Raw genomic sequence first — 21204 nt, 5'->3', positions numbered from 1 at the left:
GAAGTAGCCATGCCATGACTCATACTTTCCACTCCCCATAATCCCTCTCAGTAGGGTACAGACTTAAGAGTTTTCCTCTGACTTCTATTTTGTTTTAATTTATGCACCTGCTTTGGAAGAGCCTTTGAAAAAGCTGACGGTGGAGAATAAAGGAGCCTGTTTTATCTGTCTGATGGACAGGCTGAAAAAGTACCCCAGCCCAGTGAAATTCTGCATTACCAGGAAAATAACATCTGCATCTACAGCCTTCTACAGGCTGTTAGTAACAAAAACTAAACTACTAGAAATCCTTTGTCAGAACAAGGGCAGAGCTTAAGTGAAAGAATAAGCACTTGAACTGAGTCAGAAGCGTGTGGCTGACACAAGGCAGAGCAAAAGTCTTTTTTAAAAAGCACACCAATGAATTATGTACAAGGCCAGGCCCAAGGGCCCAGATCCCATGTGTGGCTCCCAGTGATCCCAGCAGCAGCCACGCTGGGTCCCACATGCATCCCAAGCCTCTGGAGCCAGGCACGAGGCAGCAGCTACTTCTGTAAAAGGACTTCTTTTTATGGGTTTTGGAAAGGTCAATAAATAAAATCTAGGTTTTGACATGCCAGCTATTTTAGGAAAAGTGACTTTTTCCCATTGTCCCTGGGTCTGAAACAGGGAACACCACTGCTTCAAAGCCACTCTGTCGCTGCAGCTTTATAGGCAATGCCAGACTGTGTCACCACTGCAACTCACAGCCTGCAGGTAACATGGGACCTTCCCCAGGGCTCCCCAGGTCTGCAGCTCTCGTGCCTCAGAGCCTCTGTGCAGCCTGTCCTCGACACAAGCAGTGCACTGATCCTCCAGCCAGCCCTCCCGTGCCTGCCCTTCCCTGGTACAGCTCGGCTCCATCCCCAGCTCCCTGCTCTGCACGGTGCTGCAGAGGGGAAAGCACAAACTGCACCCACTCTCTGGCTCCTCTGAAAGCAGAGTTCATCTCAAAGGACAGATTTCATTGCTCACATCCCACGCCAAAGAGCTCCCAAGGGCAGCTGTCCTGCTGTGTCCCCTGGCTGCGCCCTCACTGCTAAGGGATGTCCCCAGAGCACTGCCCAGTGCTCCCCCTCAAATAAAATCCTGCCCTATAACCTTTTCTGCCTCACCCAGAAGATAAAACTGTAATGAGGAAGATTTCCTTGAATTACTGTTTATTTAGCATCATTTTACAGCTCTGTTGGTCTAAGGTGTGTATTTTTAGTGTCTCAGATTGCTTCTTCCATCTAGAGAAATAACAGTGAGTGCACAACATGTGTTGGAAAAACAAACAGTTTTACTGCTGGCTTTCTGGAAGCTTTTGGTAAATAGCTGCACCTGGTTCCAAGTGTACTTTGTTCTAAGGGGCTGGTAGTACCTGCCTGATGTCATGCTCTCTAAGGCTGTTAATTAAGAACGTTGTGTTTTATTGGTGTTTGCATCTGGGGCTCTGTTTTGAACATGTGAATGAATGGCGCCCCTAGAGAATATTATTATTTCTCCTGGAATACAAATTGAAGAACTATATGAATAAGAGAGTCAGACACTCTTAAAACAGCTCAGTTTATCTAGATCTATCTAGCTCCATTTCTAGAAAGTCATATTATCCAGCTGAGAGTACATCAATGATGCAAAATTGCCAAGGTGGTGAGCTATTTCAGGATATTCCAAACCCAAGTAATAACATCTTGGTACACCTGTGATGGATTTATGGAGTGCTAATCCTCTGCACACCCTTGTCCTGCAGTTAATGAGCAGCTCTCCTCTGAAAAGCTCAGGAGCCTTTAGCATCTTGATGACTGCAAATCTCTCTTTAACGCTGCCAGCCCCAGGAATGGTTTGCACCTATATGAGAGTATGAAATTTTAAGAGTACTCCTTTCCCCGAAACATCCCTGAATGTTAATAATAGGAAGGGGGAAAGAGGGCAGTGGGAAGAGTTTTAGAAATCTGCTGGTCTACATTAGAGATGGATCCTCCCATAGGAAACATCTCCACGTTACCTTTGACCTTCACCGTTGTTAGTGCTGCTAATACAAACACCTTACTCCACACAAACTGCCTTGTATCATTCAGCAAATCTAAAAAGAGCAAATTTGACAGTTTAAGCACTTTTATAGCCTTCCCCCAGCAGTGGGGGAAGCATTTGCTCAGAAATCTCAACTACAACCCTGCTCTTATCTCTATATTTAGACTGGTTTGGTCATTCTGAATATAGCGTGTATTGCTCACCTCAGACAGCAAATAACCTGCATTCCACCCACGCTCTGTGCACCCTTCCAAAGGCTTCAGAGCCTCGCTGCCGCTGTGGGACCATGCAGTGACCCTGAACTGCTCTGGGAATCTGGTGAGGAGCTGTCGTGGGGCCAGCAGCCACAGGGGAAGGAGAGGACTTGCTGCTTTTCCTGCAGCAGAGTCAGGGTGAAGGCTCAGCTCAAGCTGTGCAGCAATGCTGGCGCTGTGGGGAGGCTCTGTGGGGATGAAGAGGTGAGGAACCATCAGTGCAGAGCTTCCTCAGGCCTTTACCAGCACAGGGAGTGCTGGTCATGGGCACGGCGCGCCGGAGCATCCCAGAGCCCACCCGCCTCTCACCACCTCACCTGAAACCTCACAATCCACCAGAGAGCCCTGTAAGCAGCAGGGGAAGTACAAACCAGACCAAAACACAAGCCTTAGCATAAATGCTGCTACACCATTGACTGCTGAATACAAAGAAACTATTTTTAATTCCATTTTTTTTTCCCCTGAAGGTATTGGACAATCCCATGGCAACCGGCCTTACAGAGCGGCTGTCATTGGGTCAATACAGCTTAAGTCATCGATCAGAAAAATGGGTCCTTTCACCTAATCTGTTTCTTTCCAGAGAAGTAATTTGGCCTGCACAGGTGCTGTAAAACTGCCCCCATGAGGAGTTATTTTGGGCTAATGTGCAGTGGGGTCACAGAGCACAGAACCTCTTGCCACACAAGACTTTGATCCAGCCCTAGCGAGTGCCTCGATCGCAGACGTGGTGTAGCCTTTGCAGTCCAGTCTCTGTGGCTTCAAACACACCACTGAGGATTAAACTGTGCCACACCACGCAGAATCACCACCCTGGGGAGTCCCTGAGAGCTGCTGCAGGTAAAGCTGAGTTTCCAGCAGCCCCACATCCACCCAGGAAGCCCCAGCGGTGCCCCCCAAGCCCTCCCCGTGCCTGAGGTGGGGCAGCCACATTTTCACAGTTGGGAAAATACCATAATTTATATACATAACACTTTATGTGTTATGTATATACACATATATTTTATGTATATAAATTATATACATATAATTTATATACATAACACTCACCCCGAGCGCTGAGCCTAACCAAGCCACATCCATTTTGCTGTTAAGGCCTATGTTGGTGGCATTGCTGGCCTGCCAGCACCGTGTTTTCCAAGCAGAGACAGGAAAGGGCAGAGAAATCTCATTAATGACAGAACATTAATGACAGAACCAACCCAGGAATGCAACAGGGCTTGCTCTAAAGTCAGATCCTGACAGTGACAGATTTTAATGTGCCAGCATCTTGTGCTCATCACTTGCCAGATAGTTTTGAATGGCACAAGGTCATTGGTCATTAATTAGAGACAAATTTTCTCTTGTGACCCTACCAGCACAGGGTGAGGGCTCACAATGGCCAAACTCCCCCATACAAGAGCACTGGGAGAAGAGGGAGGGATTTACTCCAAGGGTGATAATGAGAATGGATTTCATATGTGAGTAAGCACCCAAATTGAAAATCTGTGCCTAATTCCAGTGCTGGGATCATAACCCTTGGAATAAAATGGGTCCATTTCTCTCCCCTCTCTTCATTTTTCTTTAATTCCTTCATTACTTTTCAGTGGTTTTGAAGTGGAGAGTTGCAAATGAATGCCCAAGAGATGACCTGAGATGAGAAATGGCAAGTCTGGGCAGCTGGGAGGGGTGGTAACTCCTGTGGTCACCTCTGGTGAACACGTGGAGGAGGAGGAAAGCAAGGGACACCGGTGCTGCTCCAAGAAAAGCTGTAAGACAAGAGGATGAAATGGTGGCTTCACCCATTTCAGGACAGGAGGTAAATACTGAGACAACACAATCCATCCTCATCTGGTCTCCTGCCACTCTGGGGCAGAGCCAAATGGGACCCTGCTGCCACCACTGCTGCTGGGAGGGTTTATTGGCGATAAACCTGTGACACCTTTGTCTGTGTCATCGCAGAGCTCCAGGCGGTGTCAGTAGACAGCCAGCTCCTCTTGCCCAGATCCCTTTCAGCAGAGGCCAGCACACCTCCAGGCAGCTCTGGGGGGACGCTCAGACCTCACGGGAGCAGTCCCTGAGTGACGCCTACGGGGACATGTTTGGCTGAATTAATTAGGCTGGAATAAATAAGCAGCAGGGAGATTCAAAGTGTTCAAAGCTTTTTGCAGCTAAATGCGACCACTGCCTCCCACAAATGTGGCACAGACAGGGCAAGAGCTGGAGATCACTGTTCAATGCCAACAGATGTGGTTTCTCCAGCAACCTCTTCATCTCAGTGTAGGCAGAACCTATGGCAAACATTGACAGTCTTTATGAAAATCACTGCACAAAGACTCAGTGCCAGCTACCTGGAGGCTTTACACGTGCTGGGGAAGTGCTGCTCTCCCAAATTTGCCTATTCACTCTCCCTCGCTTCCACACAATCTGCAGGGCCACAGCTTTCCAGCACAGCTCCCCAGGAAAGTCTCTCAGTAGACAGCAGACTCTCATGCTTACAGTCTAGCACACAAGCTTGCAGAAGGACACTGTCCAGAAGGAAAACAGAGCCCAGGGTGCATATTAATTACTGGTGGCACAAAGCCCAGGCAAGGTTGCTGCTCCACAGTCAGGCTATAAATCTATCCAAATAGGATTCTGACCACATCTGCTGTGTTTACATCACAGAATTTTATGGCCATGTGATTCTTCACCTGGAGAGGAAGAGTATCCTTGCACAACCAGTTAAGGGCTGAGATTTATAACCTGGTGAGAAGGCCCTGGCTGCTCCCTGGCTGGGCAGTGCCTGCTGCTGCAGCGGTCCTGGTGTGGGGGCTGCCCCTGGGAGCCTCCAGCACCCTCTACAAGCCCCTGGAGAAGTTTTATGTCTTTGTTTTCCCCAGCAGAAACGTCAGAATGACAGAAAGCTTCAAGCCTCCTACCAGGCTACTGAGCTAACCAAGCTCCTGCAAGGGCAGCTCCATCCTGGAGTTGCTGCCACATGGATTGCTGCTTCCAGAGGGGCCTTGCTGGGCAGTTTGGGAGGGTATTTCCCAGTGAGGTCAAAGAGAAGTTCTCCCCACTCTCTTGCAATGAGACTGGCTCTGCAGTGCCAGTAGGAGAGAGAACCAAGTGTTGCTGTCACCAGGGAGGGGAAAGGACTAGAGCTGAATGTGCAGAGGCAGGCTGATTGCTGAATTAGAGAAAAAAACTATCTTTCCTTCCCTGTGTCGGCCCTTTCTCACAGCTCCTGGACCCAGCACTGTCACAGTTACAGACACAAAAAGCAGATGACAAGAAACTGTCCAAACAGACAAAAACATAAAATAAAATTTGGATTGTTAAACATCTGTTCCACAGAAACAAATCTCTGTAGGCTTCTTGGATGTTGCAGATGTCACATCAACTGAAGCACTTACGAATTTATGCTGGAGGAGGAAAATGTCCCTATTTTTACAGAAAATTCATCAGCACACACTCCTGGCCTCAGCAGTGAAATGGGTCCTTTCAAAGCACCGTAACGTGCTCCCTCTTTGCTACACGCTCAAAGAAGCTGCTTTAGACCTGCTGACCTTGAGGGGGTGGCTCAGATGCTGAGCTGTGTGTGTGCTGAAGTTTCCCACTCTTAGCAAGGGTTTCATTTTGCCTCCGGGCAGGTCCAGCTGGATCAGAGCCCTGCGTGTGCCCAGAGGCAGGAGGGGGGATCAGCTCTGTCTGACACTTGCTCTGGAGAGGGAACTTTGAAAAAGGGCGGGGGAAAGCATCTTCCATCCCTTGTACATGTAGCTCCAAAAAAAACTTCACTCTGTACTGTGTCCCAAAGGAAAACATTTGAGATAATCCATATGCATTGGAGTTTTTAATCCCTCACAAACCAGAATTCAGCAGGCAGCTAATGAAGAAGACAATTATGCAGCACTTCACACAAAGAGCAAACCAGAACAGGTGCAAAGGCTGGAGCATTGCCACACTTGCTCTGTTCTTTGGCACGGGGATCCGTGCTTTACTTAAAATGTATCACACATCCCAACAGTTTAAGGACTCAGTCTGAGAGGAAAAGAGGTGGCATTTAAGATTAATCATTAGCTGTTGACCACCTAGGATACAAAATCAGAAGGGAGACAGCTGGCCCAACTCAGCTTTATTTGTGTTCCTTCTGAGGAACACAGGCAGGAATGGTGCTGTTCCAGCAGGGCCGTGAAAACACAGGCTGTGTTTGGTTTGCCCCTCGAATCAGGGCTCTGATGTACAAGCACAGGGCAAAGGAGTGCTGCCCAAAGGATTTATGTCCAACCAGACAAGGATGGGAAAAGCAAAGAGAGATTTTTGCAGATGTTGGTCAGGGGTGCAAGAGATTAAAATCCCCTCTTGGAGTTGGAGCAGGAAACTCAGAGCGAAGCCATGACCCCGATGTGGCACTGCCCCCCAGCAGGGGACTGCAGGCTGTCCCCTCCCTCACTTTGGGCAGGACAAAGCACAGCAGTGCCATGGAGCGGAGTTCAAGCACACAGAGCTACTGGACCCACCAGAAACACCCTGGGAAAGAGCAGCAAGGAGGACAGTGGTGAAGGACCTTTACTGCTCAGCCTTTTAAAGAGGGGGTTCCAATGTACTTTTAACGCAAAAGATCGTTTTTGTGAGCAGGAAGAAGGAGCCTTCTGCCAGCGTTATGGCCAATTCCCCTGGCAAGTGCTAAGGGAAAGAACTATTCCAACAGGTAGCTGATAACACAGGGAACAAGTGATGATAAGACAGCTGATAAAGATATGAGCTGCTTAAGGACCTGATGGAAAAGGAAAAAAGAAGATTTAGGAAGAGACGTAGCTCCCCTCAGGATAATGAATTACTAATAGAAAGGTTCTGATTTGCTGACCACTGCCACACACAGCTGCACCTCACACAACTCACACAATTATCCTGCTTTTACACACTCAGATTAAGTAATTGCTCGTATAAACTTCAAGACACATTCGTGTATTCCAGCTACTGATTTACATGTGAAATCACAGCAGCTGTGGGTGCTACCTTCCCTCCCGTGCACACCAGGGAAGGATCATCAGGGCACGGAGCAGCCGGGAATGCCCCCGGGAATGTGCTCGGGAACACCCCCAGAACACCCCCAGAACACCCCCAGGAATAACCCCCGGAACACCCCCCGGATGTCCCCGGCTGCTGTGGGGCCAGCTGAGAGCAGCAGCAGCCGGGACACACCGGCACAGGTGGGTGTAGCAGTGAGCTCCTGTGCCTGCCCCACTCCCTGCTCTGGACATCCCTGCCCCAAGGGTCCCCCGAGCCCTGCTGGACACAGCTCCCAGCCTGGCTGTGAGCAGAGGCACAGCCTCCTCCTGGGCAAACAGACCAGCCTGCTGACAGCATCAGCAGCTCGGGACAATAATCCCATACCTTTGTGCAGCAGTTTTTGCTTTCTCTGTAAAACGTATTTATTACTCGTTTTGGGGTAGCATTCACGAGCTGTGAGTCAAGACCCTGATGTACTTAGTGCTATATAAACACAGAACAAAAGGACAGAACTCCCTCCAAAGAGTTTATGGATTCAATTAATTACATCTATAACTCCTGGAAGTGGCACTGCCATGCTCAAATTATCTGGACCATGAAGCAAATTTTCCAGAAGACCGTGCAAACTAAGATGTATTTCACAGCCACTTTACAGAAGCTCTTAAGAGCAACTTTAAAAATAACTGTTAAGTCAAGTGGGTTTAGTTCATGGCCATTCATTCATAGTCAGAAACTTCAGCAAATGTGTTCTTTAGCTTAACAAACATGTAAAATTAATGGAATTGCACCTGCCCCAGTGCTCAGCAGAGAGGAAAGAGAGGCCAAAGACCCCTCTGGTGAGACCTGATGCACTTGCCTAGAGTGGTGAAAACCTGATATTTGAGTGGGCATGTGCTGGAGCTTTGGCCAGGGCTGCAGATGTTAAACGAGACCATTCCCAGGGATTGTAGGAAGTCTAAAGTTACACCTATAGAATAACATTGTGTGTAAACAGACAGAGAGAACACAAACATGTCAATTAGCAAAATGCACCCTGATAGCTGATGTGCTCTAGAAGGCAGCACATCTTATGTTTGGGGGAATATCTCCTGATCACGAGGTGCCAGCAGTGTCCTGTCCTGCTGAGCCACAGAAGGAACCTGCAGTCAGGAGCAGCCAGAACACACGACAAGTGCTGGGTCTGTCAGCACCTTGGGTGCCATGAAGAATGCATGAGGCTCCTGGTCCTCACAAACTCCCTTTGGTAACAGCTGCTATGGCCAAGGCAGGGCTAGTAGGGCTCTGACTGGTAGGAATTAATTGTAATTCCTACACTACACTTCATCTGCTTCTAATTTACTTCAAAGGATCAAAATGACAGGAAGTAGGATCCAATATACCTGGAGTTACCAAACCCACCACTTCATCAAAATGAACCAAAAGTAAATGCCAGTCACATCACTTGACATCTCCTTGGTGAAGAGAAATCAGAGGTTGATGTATCTGAGAGTTCTGGTGGTACCACAGGGTGTTCAGCACTCCTGGGAAACGTCCTGGCAGTCCCTCCCAACACTGACATCACATCTCTGAGTGCACCCCAAAACCTGGCAGGTCCCTCCCAACACTGACATCACATCTCTGAGTGCACCCCAAAAGCTGGCAGGTCCCTCCCAACACTGACATCACATCTCTGAGTGCACCCCAAAACCTGGCAGGTCCCTCCCAGTGCAATCCCAGCCCGCTGCTGTGTGAGCTCAGCTGCCTCCCAGTAACAGGCAGCGCTTTCCAGGCACGGCTCCTCTCAGCTGAGTGCCACAAAACCTGCTGAGAGCAGTCCAGCTCTTAGCTGGGGAAGATTAGAGGCAAAGAATAACTGTGGTGACTACCCTGAGTTTGATTCAGAGCCCTGAGCTACAGCTGCAAACTGAGGGGGCATTTGCTGACAGAACCTTGGTGTTCATTTACTTTTCATCTCTGTTCTACCCTAACAGAAACTGTTCCCGAGGGAATAGTCAAGGTAATGTGACAGAGGTGCTCAAGCAGTTCAGTGCAAGGGCTGAAAGAACCAAGGTGAGCTTTGCAGCCCACCTGTGCAGGACTTCCTGAAGCTTTGTGAGCAGAAGAGAAGGAGGAACATTTTGTGGGGACACCATAAAAGCTGTGAAGGTCCCCTGGGTGCTCAGCTGGGGGTTAGAGACCCTTGTGGGACACTGCATGCACTTGCTGGGCTTCCCCTTGAGGACCCCTCCTGCCTGGGGTAACAGAGGCTCTCTTGGAGCAGGGATCAGTAAATCCCATTGCTGAGGCTGTTTCAGAGAGAGCTGCAGCCACCAGCTCTGCTGCTCTCAACCAGGACACAGGCTCTGCTGCCAATCACAAATTTCCTCTTGCCAGCAGAGAAAATACTGCATTGGTCAAGAAAATCTCCTATCTGCTGTGTGCAGCCTGTGTGCAACACCCCTGAGCTCCAGAGGCACCATGCACTGGCAGGGAAACCACGGGATTCACACAAAGCCCAGCCACGGAATGATGGCACCTGCTCCAGCCCGCTTTGCTCTTGCCTGTATCTGGGAGATTTTCTTATTTACTGTGTCTCCTGCATTGTCATATTTCAGTGCAGATTGATAGCAATAGTTACTGCAGCAGGCAGGCGTGAGGATTACTTAATTAATGTTTGTGAAGCACTTTTAGATCCTCACATGAAAGCAGCTAAGAAACACAACGTATAATTATTATGTATTATTAATAAACTTCTGGCACATTGACAGGAGGGAAGACAACACGCCTTTTTTTTATCCTTTTATTTTCTAAAAAAGATTCAACTTTTATACTATGAACGACAGATTTACCAAAAATTCACGAGTAAGTAAACAGGGAGTGAAAGCTCCTTATTCCATCAGGAAGGCAAACAGCAAACACTGCCTGAGGAAGCAAGTTCCACTCCTTGTCAACCCAGACACTTGAGGAATCCACAGTTTTTGAGAGCAGCCAGATATGGAGAATTACAGGGAAGTTGGGGCCATTGCTAACAGTGGAAGTGCTCAAATGCACCAGTGACAGGGAGGAGAGAGTTTGTTTAGTGTGTGGTCACTATGGTTGACAAAAGCACGCGCTGCAGAAGCAATGAAGCGTGCAGAGCAAGAGAGGGACATTTTCAAACAAACAGAAGAATCACATCTGTGTGAAACAAGTTTTTCAGAGCTGAACACGTGCCAGACACAAACCCAGTTCCCAGAAATATGAAGAAACCCAATCTCAGATGGATTCCTTGGCAGTTCCACAGAAGGGGTCAGCTCTCGTGCATCCCAGCTGCCCCTTGAGCACTTATGGCTGGGATCCAGCTGCAGCAGGGAAAAGGGGGCCCAGAGATTAGGGGTGAATTACAACTCTGCCCCTTTCTCCATCACAGACCCCGAGAAGCCTCTGCACTCTCTCCAGATAAACCAGGACAATCACACTTCACAAGGCAGCTGGGAGGACAAACACGTGATGCACTCGGATGGCAGGACAGAGAAAGCCAGGGATGGACAGACTCCAAACCACTGCAGAGAAAGACAGGAAAAGAGTAGGCACTGATACCAAAGGGTCCTCAGGGATCCAAGCTGCTGCTCCTGGAGCCTTGTGCCACTATACAATTCCATTCCCTGTTTATGCTGCCATTGGATACTACCAAACCACCCAAGCAAAGCTCAGCTGGCACATGGAAAAGATTCCTTGCCCTGGGAAGGGTTCTTCCTACAGCTCCTGCCCCTACAAAAGACTTTAAGTGGTGATGCTGCAAGAGACCTCTTTGCTCACACCTTCAATTTATTCTTTTAGCAAAATGAGGGGGTTTTTAAGAGATGCCCACAAGGAATCTTGAGTCTGAGCATTTGGTAAGCTTAATCATGCTTCAGAAGCATTTTGCCTATCAGTACCAGTGAGAGAGCATTTCTGGTGTTTATGCTGTTTATGTACTGCAAATGAGATTTACAGCTCCATTTTGTTCAAAAATGATCAAGAGCAAATGGACTTAAATAAAATAAAACAAAACTAATCTGTGCTTTTGGCTAGAGACTCTGCATGAATCCTAGTCCAAGCAGAACTGAGTAAGTTCAGCTCATAATAACAGGACCTGATTGTGTACAGCAGAAAAAAAGAACTTGCAAATAAATTGTTCCTTCAATTTGCTTTGACTGTTCACCAGCTGTTGTTGGGGATGCAGGTTTTTGATCAGATCAGACAGATACCTGATGGATGTTATCAATATCAGTTGAATACCAACAAGTGCTTGGTTTTGGCTTTGCTGTTCATTTATCTTGCCCAAACACACAACAAGAGCCCAAGGGCTGAGCTAAAGGCACTTTCCCCCCACTGCAGTGCCAGCAGCTCAGGGAAGGGTCACAAGTCATCCCCAGCCCTTGGACCAAGAGTCCACATCTCTGGACCAGAATAACTGCAAACCTCAGCACAAACTCACAATGGGACTGGGAGACTCGTGACTAGAGAAAGGGGGAGCACACCAAAAACTGCAAATCCATCTTCAAGGCCAGGCTGAAAGGAGCTCCCAAGCTACCCAAGGCCATGCTCTGAGCTCTGTTTCTACCAAAGGTGGCACTTGGGGTGTCTGAGGAGACACAGCTCCTGCTGGGTAACACTTGGGCCATTCATCGCACTCGCTGTGCTCAGAGTGGAGCTGGTTGCACAGATTAGCTCTTAATTGAAAGTAAATACGTTCCTTACAGAGGTTAAGTTTGGTGAAAAGGAATCCCCCTATGGAAGGGCAGGTTTAATATATACATACTTATCTATATATTAAATAATATATTAATAATACATACATGCATGTGTTCATAGATATCAATCTATAGTGTAGCAGACCTGAATCATTCTTTGATCACTCCACAATACAGCATTTTCTGCATGTTCATCTGACATCTGCACAAAACACCCCAGTACAGACCTTCTGCTCTCAGATCCAGCAGAGGAAAACCTGCTATTTCTCTGTAACCACCCATCCCTCAAACCTGACAAAGCTTTCCAGCACTTTCCCGTGCAGACTGGGCTCATTTCAGTAGGAATACCTGTGCTTAAACAAGTGGGTTGTTTTCTCTCTCCATCCCCTGGGATAAACTGTCAGAGGGCTGTCAGCCCCTTTCCCTCTGTAAGGTCTCATGGTGGGCAGTGCCAGGGGAGATGAGCCAGGGGAAGCTCATCTGGACCATGAAAATGTCCTGGTGCCGTGAGAGAAAGGGAAGCCAGGGTCCTGCCAGCCCTGCTCACTAACCTTGGGCAATGGTCACCTCCTCACTTTAAGATGGGGATAATACATTTATCACAGGTGTGTCCTGGCCTTAACTAATCCATCTTTTCAAAGCACTTTGAGAGCTTCGCTTGATGAGCAGACGCAGTAATACTCATCTGCTCCCAATACATCCAGTGAGAGTATTACCCTCCACAGAAGCAGGACTGGGGCTGCTGGTGTTATTGGGGACCTAGAAAATAAATCTGCTTGGGAATCTGGAGCTTGGGGAGGGGCCATAGCCAGGAACCGAGGCACAGTGCTTACCTCAGCCCCTTCCAGGCTATCCCTACGATAAAGAATAGAATTTCTCATTAGAAATCACAACAAGACCTCACCAAGGCCTGCTGGTAAAGATGCTCAGCAGGTGCCAGGCTGTGTAGGAGACAGGAGAGGCCAAAAGAGAAGCTAGGACAGCGGGGAGAAAGCAGAGGCCAGGCCAGCTGAGGAGGAAGATCAGTACAAGGTTTACAATTGCTGCACTGAGTAGCTGGGACTGCCAGGCAGCGAGCTGCTGCCCCAGGGACCGAGCTCAGGGCAAGATCAGCCTGGGGAGTGCCAAGGGTAAAGCAGCTTGGGCAGGCCAGCGGGGCAGGGTGTGGGCAGGGAGCCCTGGGCTCTCCCCAGCTCCTCAGTGCCTGGCACAGCAGCAGGGAGCCCATTCACCCCTCGGCCCCAGAGCTCTGCCCCCGCTCCTGGGGCAGCCCCTGGGAAACCCAGCCAGCCCAGGAGGGAGCTGAGCCTCCAGCTGATCCAGGAGCCAAACCACACACCTCTCGTGGCATCTGATCCTCGTCTGCCTTAACATGACAGCACAGAAGTAGAGCTCCTTGAGAGAAGGCTCACGTTAATGCCGTGCTCAGCGGCCCCGTTGTGCTGCTGCTGCTGCCAGATCTCTCCACACAGTAAATCACAGCGACTGTGTTTATTGTAAGAACTAAGTGATCAGCTGTGAACTTTCTTTGACATAAATATTTTGCCATTAGCAATGACAAATAGCAACGCTCATGTTGTAAAAGTAACACTGGGTTATTCCTCTCCATGGGGGCACTCACATCATAAGAAATCAGAAGGAAATTGTGATTGGAGAAATGGATACAAGGAAGAATGTGACGGCAAGGATATTTATCCCACTGGGTAAGAAGAGTTAAGAGAAGAATGGAGTTTTGCACAGAGCTCTGGAGTGCCTCTGCAGAGCCAGCTCTGTGGTGGCCAGCACAGGGCAGGGCCTGGCCACACCTGCAGGGGCTTTATTCAGGTTCCTGCCCAAGCTCCACCTGCACGTCGTGCACATTACACCACACCAGCAGATCGGGGCCCAGCACGCTTCTTCTGAATCCCATTATTACTAAACCTCTGCAGTTACAGCTGAACAAAACAGGAATTTTCCATTGTTGCAAGATTTTCTACTTTTTGACTGGTGATGTTGGCACCTCAAAGCCTGTCTGGTCTCAGGATGAGCAGGATGGGAGAACACTGAGCTGCAAGGGGAATTAATTTCTCAGAGACTTTTTCCAAAGGTACAAATGAGAGCTGGTGCTTTAAAAATAGCTTTGACTATACTTCTATAGCACATATCCTCCAAGGAATTCAGCCCAAGCATGTAAGCCTGTCCCTTCCCTCCAGAGGCAGGCAGGCTCTCGTGGATGTGGATGCTCAGGCAGGACCACAAACCCACTCCAGCCTCTCCTAGCAGGAAGTTAGGGAGAAGTTAAAAACCTTGGTGTGCCAACATACCCGTGTTCACACACTGCTCCATGGACTGCATGGCAAGTACCTCAGGCAAAATGCAAGGCCCAACGATTAACTTTCTTTTTACAGAATTCTCCAGAGACTGCAGAGCTGCAAGCTCAGATCAGAAATGGCTGAACCCAAACCATCCTCAGGCAACTGCCTACCTGGATCCACGGGCTGAAGCACCAGCTCTGGGGGAAGCATCACCTGTGGAAGGTGAGGATCCCACCTGGAGAGCTCAGAAGAAACTTGTTGGCAGATGCACCCCGTGCAGGAGAGCTGCAGGATGCAATGCCACGTCCTGTGTGACAAGGACCTCCAACAAGTCTCTTTAGAGGCAGGAAAGAACCACAGGACACAACCACCACAAGCTGGCAGCTTTACCAGGCTGGGGGTTTTCTCCCCCAGCTGGGAATTTGTGGAGGCTATAATGGAGAGGGGTTCTGGGAAGTGGCAGCACTGCAATACGCTGTGGGAAGGTCCACCACTGAGACAGCCACAGAGGACATTGCAGGGAGCTAAACATCAGAGTTGGGGCTCCCCAGACAAAAGATTTAAGTCCACTGGAAGGAAAGACCCAGAAAGCAGCTGCAGGATGAGAAAAGACTGATCCAGTGCAGAAATCACTTGTGTGTCCGCGGGACAGGGCTGTGCTAGAAGCCCAGTGAGAAGCTACAGACCAAAGTGGCAAATCCCCAAACCCAGGGGAGAGGCTTTGGAATGAGGCTCTGCTTTTGAGGATGTCTGAAGATATGAGTTCATTTTGGATGAAGGGAAAAAGCCTCCTATATATAGCAAAAAAAGCCAAGGCAGTAGCTGCATCACACTAAAAAAAAGTTACAGATGGAGGCGAAATATGGGCAATCTGCCTTTAATAGTCAAAGTCAACATCTGCCCCGTGCTGGGGCCCTTGGAGACAGACAGGACACAGCTAAGATGTGACCCTTGTGATTCAGGAGAGGGGTTTCCTCTGCCAAATGCTAAATTCAGGCAGGTTTAGAGATGAATGAAAACTGCACACCATAAGGGAGGGCCAGGAATAGAAAGCCCATGTGGGGGAAGAACGCTCTAGATGTAGCAAATGCATCTCCAAGAGGCTTTTATCATTCTTATTTTGTCACTACTATCAACAATAATAAGAAAAGAGCTTACAGAGCATCCTCCCCAGTCCCTAAGCAATGCATCCAGAGATTAGCAGCAGAGAGCAGTGGGCAGCAGAGAAAAGCTGTTCAAGGGATGTAGAGGCATGCATAATGAGATTACCAAATCGGAGTTGCATGTTTTCAAGGATAAATGTGATATTATTGCACTGGCAAAGGCATAGCAGGAGCAGGGGAAAAGAAGAGAAATAGCCTGTCAGAAGGGAGGGATCACTGCAGCTGAGCTTCCAACAGGACAGGGACAAGTGGGAAGTGGAGGCAGTGAGGAGGAAAGGAAGTGCACATCCTACTTGACATGCAGATATGCAGAGAAGCTTTTTGCAAAGTGGGTGATGTCATCGTGTTTTTCTCAGCCTTCAGGACAGCAAGAGAAAAATAGATGAAGCCAGCACATGCAGAGGAGTCTGTAAGACGAGCAGACTTCCCCCCCCACACCCCATGCAACACTAATTGCTCAAATATTGATCGGGGAAATCATTTGTAAGGACTAAAGGAGGAAAAGAAATACTTTCCTCTGAAGACACAAAAAGGGCAATGTTCTTGCAGAGTTGCTGGGAAGGTCCAGGTGATCAGAGAATTTCTAGAACCATAGACATTAATCTAGGATGTGGAATTGGTCTAATTTGTTATTTGTTTATACTGGAGAGCTTGAACCACTGCAGTCTTTTATTTTGCAGGATAGCACACGAAGTCTAGTTGGAATTACAGCGAGGCTGATTCTCCCAAGGGCCATGGATCCTTACTAGCCTTGGCTAGGGGAAAGCAACAGCTTCAGAAGGGACTTTGGCAAGGCAGGACTGGGAGCTGGGCTGGGGGTGACAGGAACCAGCTGCCCAAGCTTAGCCTTGGCAAGGGAAGCAGCAATTAGGATTAAAAGCCCAACCCAGAATGCTGGAGCAGTGCTAACCACTACTGCCCTGGCATGGACACTACGCCCCGAGGAAAAGCAGCAGCTCTGCTTGGCTTCTGGAGAGCTGCTTCTCCTTCCTGACAAAAGGAAAGCTGCCATGCAACAAAGTGTAAGAGCTACTCCAGAAAATATCTGCACCTCGTCAGCTCCTAGAGTAAACCACGACAGAAGTGAGCACCAGAGTCCTCTGTGGTTAAAAATGGATGTTGTGAGTACACCAAAGTATATGAAGAATACTATTTAAAAAGCAAAACCAAGAATCAACCACCAAAACTATGATGATAGACTGGGAGAATGATAAAAATCAGCATGAACATGTAAAAACAGTTGTTGTAGGAAGAGGAGAAAGCATCCACAAGGCTTGCAGTGAATGTTTCTCAGGGATGTGCAGGCAAATAAACAAAGGAAATGGGAGAATCGGGTCCTTTAAAATATATTCCAAGGTTAGAGGGAGATGAGGGCAGAGTTTTATTTAATAGCTGCCTGATATTTTTTTATTTGACAGAGGGCAAGTCCCTCGAGGGCTCCATTTTGCACACAGGGGTTTCCCCCCAGGCTGGTGAGTGCAGGGCAGCACAGAGACCCCAGCCCAAGGCACTGGGGCTGAGCTGGAGCCAGTTTGGGGCCCCCAGGCCGTGCTGTGGGGCTGGCAGCTCCCCAAGGGACAGAGCCCTGGCCCTCTGCTGCCGGGGGCTGACAGCAGGGCTGCGGCCCCAGAGCCCCCCCTGCAAACCTGGGGCTGCTCCAGCAGTGGCAACGGGAAAAGCCAGGAATGTTCTCTCCAGCCTCACACGTAAATAAAACCCTGCTTGCCATGAGGTGGTTGGTATAAAAGCCAGCCAGAGTAATCACAAGATATGGGTAAGTCTCCAGTAGATAAGAAAGCAACAAAACCTAAGGTCTGGGGGATTCTTCTTCTCGTATTTCAATGCCACTCTACACCCTGGGGTATGCCACATATTGTCCCATTTAAATAAATAATAAAAATAAAATCCATAAAAAACAAAACCAACAAAAATCATCCAAGAATAAAAAAAAAAAAAAAAAAAAGGCAAACCCAAATCCCTGAAAACCACACAAATGAAAACCACACAAATGAAAACCAGCTCTGTCTGCTTAACTGGTCCCAGTATAACCCTGGAGCAAGCTGGTATGGAGGGGTCAGCTGGGGCGCTGTGCACAAAACATTGAAATACAGCCAATGCTAACAGCCACAGACCCTGGTCTGGCTTGGGGGAGAAGCTGCACCTGTAACCATTTTCTGGAATTCTTAAAGAGAACATGAAGGTACCTTGTATTTGTTCCATGGAAAACCCTTTGCACTGAGTGGCACAAGTCTGAAGAAACAAAATAAGCAGGAGTAGTTCAGATTTCCCTAACAGCGCTTCCAGGACCTTGCGTGACATTAAACCTCACAACAGTTTACTTTGTTCCCTTTCCATAGGAACAGTTTGAGCTCCCAGACCTGGCACAGCAGAGGGAGTCTGGCTTTAGGAGAGGGGACAGAAGCTCCCGGAGGCACCAAGGGCTGCACTGAGCCGGCAGCTGGGGAAAGCTGCCCAGGAACTGCCAGCCAGGGGCTCAGATTCAGCACACACAGCCCAAAAGGGAGCTGGGCACAGCTGGATAGGTCAGATAACCAAGTGCCAAGTCCCTCTCCCCACGTCCTTCCATCAGGAGTTGTCCAACCTATTCAATATGTGCACTGAATTCTCAGGAAGGTGATCAAGGCAGAGGGCACACTCTGGCACGAGGGAAAGGATCCACCAGCAGGGAGCAAATCGGATCAAGAACCGGCTTAGGAGAGCGGCTGTCCCTGCCTGCTAAGCTAATTGTTCATCAGGCCTGTTTGCCCTGCTAACACATGAAATGAGTGGGAATCTGTGTTTGGGAACTGCTGGAATATTTGAGATCACACAGCATTATTTCATTGCAGTAATGAAGGCACAGAATGGCAGCTTTAAATGCTAAGGGTAATGATGCACTTCCATTCCCTCTCAATTAATCCAGAGCCGGCAATGCTGGGTGCACTTACTCTGAGAATTTTCTCAGAAAATGAAGCTAGAGTATTTCATTTATAAATCACAAAAGACACTTATTTGGCAAGAATGACCCTCGCTCATCTACAATAAATCATGAACATCAACAGTCTCTAATGGATTTTGAGTCACTGCCACAGACAGCAAAGCCTGGGGCCTGTGTTTCAGGATTCCAGGACTGTGCCAAAGGAGACTTATAAATTATTAATGTGTTCATCGTGGTGTCATCTGTGCCACTGGAGAGATAGAGACACTCTGGGGCTCTGTTTGACATTAAAAAAGTGATAATGGGGTCAGCAGGCAGACCATGCCTCCCCTTCCCGTGCCAGGCTGAGCCAGTTCACACCTCATAAAATCCCTTCCCCAAAGTTTCATACACGCTCTTGGTTCATGATGTGCAGCATTTGGAGATGAGAAAGAAAGAGGTAAAGAAGTCAGTTTTCACAGGTAGCTCATCCAAGCCACACTCCCTAAGGGATGGAGCCAAGGTCTGTGTTTGCAGGTATTTGTACAGAGAGGTGCACTACACAGGTAGCCAGGGCTTCTTGTGACTTCTCTGCCATACAGTGAGGATGTGGGTATTTAGAAAATTCAAGTTTTGGTCTCTACTGCTCAGTCTCTCATGCTTTTCAGTTATTCATCCCACAGTTTTCAACCTCTCCCCCTTCACTTTTGTCCCCATGGTTACCGAATCACTGTGTTCGCAGAGATTTTCCTCACTAAAGAAAATGTGACTAACATGAGGCAGCTAAATTATCAGAGCCAACTCTGACATTGGTTTCTCCCAAAATGGATCTTATCTTCAAAATGCCTTCAAGTAGATCTGTCCACTGGAACCAACTTCAAAGTAAGCAGCACTTCAGCTATTGACAGAGACAGAGCTGAATCGCTTGCGCAGGCAAGACTTTAAAAAGGCTAGAATCAGGCAAAGGATGAAATTTAAACACCAGCTTTAGCAGACACACAGCCTAGGAGTGTGTGATACAAATAAGTAGGAGATACATTTCACTACCAAAAAAAAAAAAACCAAAATTAAAAACAAAATTAAATTAAGCCCTGGAATGGAAGGCATTATTTTCTCACTGCACCTGGGTCTGAGTTCAAGCAGAAGTGGCTTCTTGAAAGCCAATCTGGTTAAGCAGAAGAGGACAAACACATTTTAGGCCCAAAGAAACCTCTATTAGAAACTGCACCAACGCAGACCAGTGGGTAACAAGTCTAAAACATCCAGCCACAGCAGTCTTTGCACGCTGACCCACTGCTCAGAAGAGCTTCTCCCACGCTCAGCAGCCCAGGCTGCCCCAGGGATGCTCAAACCAGATCCCTTCCAAACCACCAAAAAACCAGCCCAAACCATTGAAATTCACTTGTATATGAGAGGCCTTCCCCTCCTTCACTCACAGCATCCATCCAGCCACAAGTGCCCAGACACTAAAGCAAGGGCAGCAGGACAACACCTCAGGAAAGCATCACCAGTCTCGAGCCAGTAGACAACAGAGATGTGGAACTCTTACCTTGGCCGCTACGGAGGAGTTGGGCTTCTCCAGGAGGTCCCAGAGCTTTTTCCTTTTCTCAGCACAGCAGGTGTTATCGAATTCCTCCCCTTCCCTTTCCCTCAGGGTCTCTGCTTCTCTCTTCAGCTCCTCATTCATCTGCTCTTTCTTCTGGTGGTAGCGGGCCTGGCAGCAGGACTCCAGGTAGATCTCGTCCACCCCCCAGTAGTCCAGCTCCTGGCTGAAGGACAAGGCGCACATCTCCTCCATCATGTGCAGCTTGCCAGTGCGATAGAAGTTCAAGATAGAGGTGAATGCCCCCGGATGCCTGTCAAAGAAGTATTCGTTCTCCTCCAGGTTGTAGTCATCGCAGATCTCCATGAGGGAGTCGTGCGTGTTGCAGTCTCTGAGTTTGCCCAGCCTGGTCCGCGGCAACCTGTCCAAGGTCCGCCAGAGAACCTCGTGGGCCAGCCCCCCCACGTTGAGCTTGACCCTTCGGGAGCAGGCCTTGCTCCTGACGATCTCGGTGGGGTCCGGAGGCAAAGAGGTAGTAGAGCGAGATCCATGCTTGTTCATCCCCAGAGGCATCGCTGGTCCCCCTCAGGCTGGACGCTCCAAGGTGCGGCGCGGGGCAGGGCGCGGGGGCCGGCTCTGCTCACCTCTCCTTCCCCTCCATGCCCCGGAGCTGCAAGAGAGGCCGCGGTGGGTCCGGCTCCGGCTCCGGCTCCGGCTCCGGGCCCCGCTAACCCGCGGGAGGACCGGCGCTGTCCGCCCGCCGGTGCTGAACCCCGAGCGGCCGCTCCACGTGCGCCCTCCGCTGCCGCCGAGCTCCCCCGGGTGGCGGCCGGGGGTCCCCCCGCCCCGCCGGTCCCCCCGCCCCCGCCCGGGAGGGCTGCGGAGGTCGGGCACGGCCCCCAGAACCTCTCCGGTGCCGCCTCGGGCTCGGGGCTGCCCCGAGCACCGCTGGGCGATGCGCCCCGACAGGCTCCGGGCCGCCGGCTGGGGATGCGCTGGCACCGGGCTCCCATCGCCGAGCGCCCGGTCCCGCCGGCCCCCCCGTGCTCCCCACGACCCCAGGGGTACCCCCAGCCCTGCCCGGCCGCGGAGGCTTTCAGTAACTCCAGCCTTATAGATTTCCCCAGGAAAGAGCTGGGGCAGGGAAAAGGGAGGATTTACAGTCACTCTAACGACACGCTCTGCCTCTCTGGGCTGCCCAGGGACGCCCCCCGAGCCCCCCACACCGGCCTCTGCATAACCGGGAAACCGACGAGAACGGGAGTAAGGAAAAACCCCGAGCCTGCCTCGGGGAGCCGGGTGGCTCCTGACAGCCCCGAGCACTGTTGCTTACA

General features: G+C 49.5%; 1 protein-coding gene across 1 annotated transcript in view; it reads right to left on the bottom strand.

Moving 5' to 3' along the window:
- KCNB1 (potassium voltage-gated channel subfamily B member 1) overlaps nt 1-21204 on the bottom strand; it is a 102547-nt gene that overhangs the window by 80941 nt on the left and 402 nt on the right. The window contains exon 2 of the mRNA XM_005524885.3: nt 19877-20540. Within this exon, the coding sequence (XP_005524942.1) occupies nt 19877-20443 (567 nt within the window). The 5' untranslated portion in view covers nt 20444-20540. The remainder of the gene's footprint in view (nt 1-19876; nt 20541-21204) is intronic.

Source organism: Pseudopodoces humilis, chromosome 19 (assembly GCF_049639895.1).
Source record: "Pseudopodoces humilis isolate 2021_Gansu_Grassland_sample_001 chromosome 19, ASM4963989v1, whole genome shotgun sequence".
NCBI lineage: Eukaryota > Metazoa > Chordata > Aves > Passeriformes > Paridae > Pseudopodoces > Pseudopodoces humilis.
This window is presented reverse-complemented; position numbering and strand designations above follow the sequence as displayed.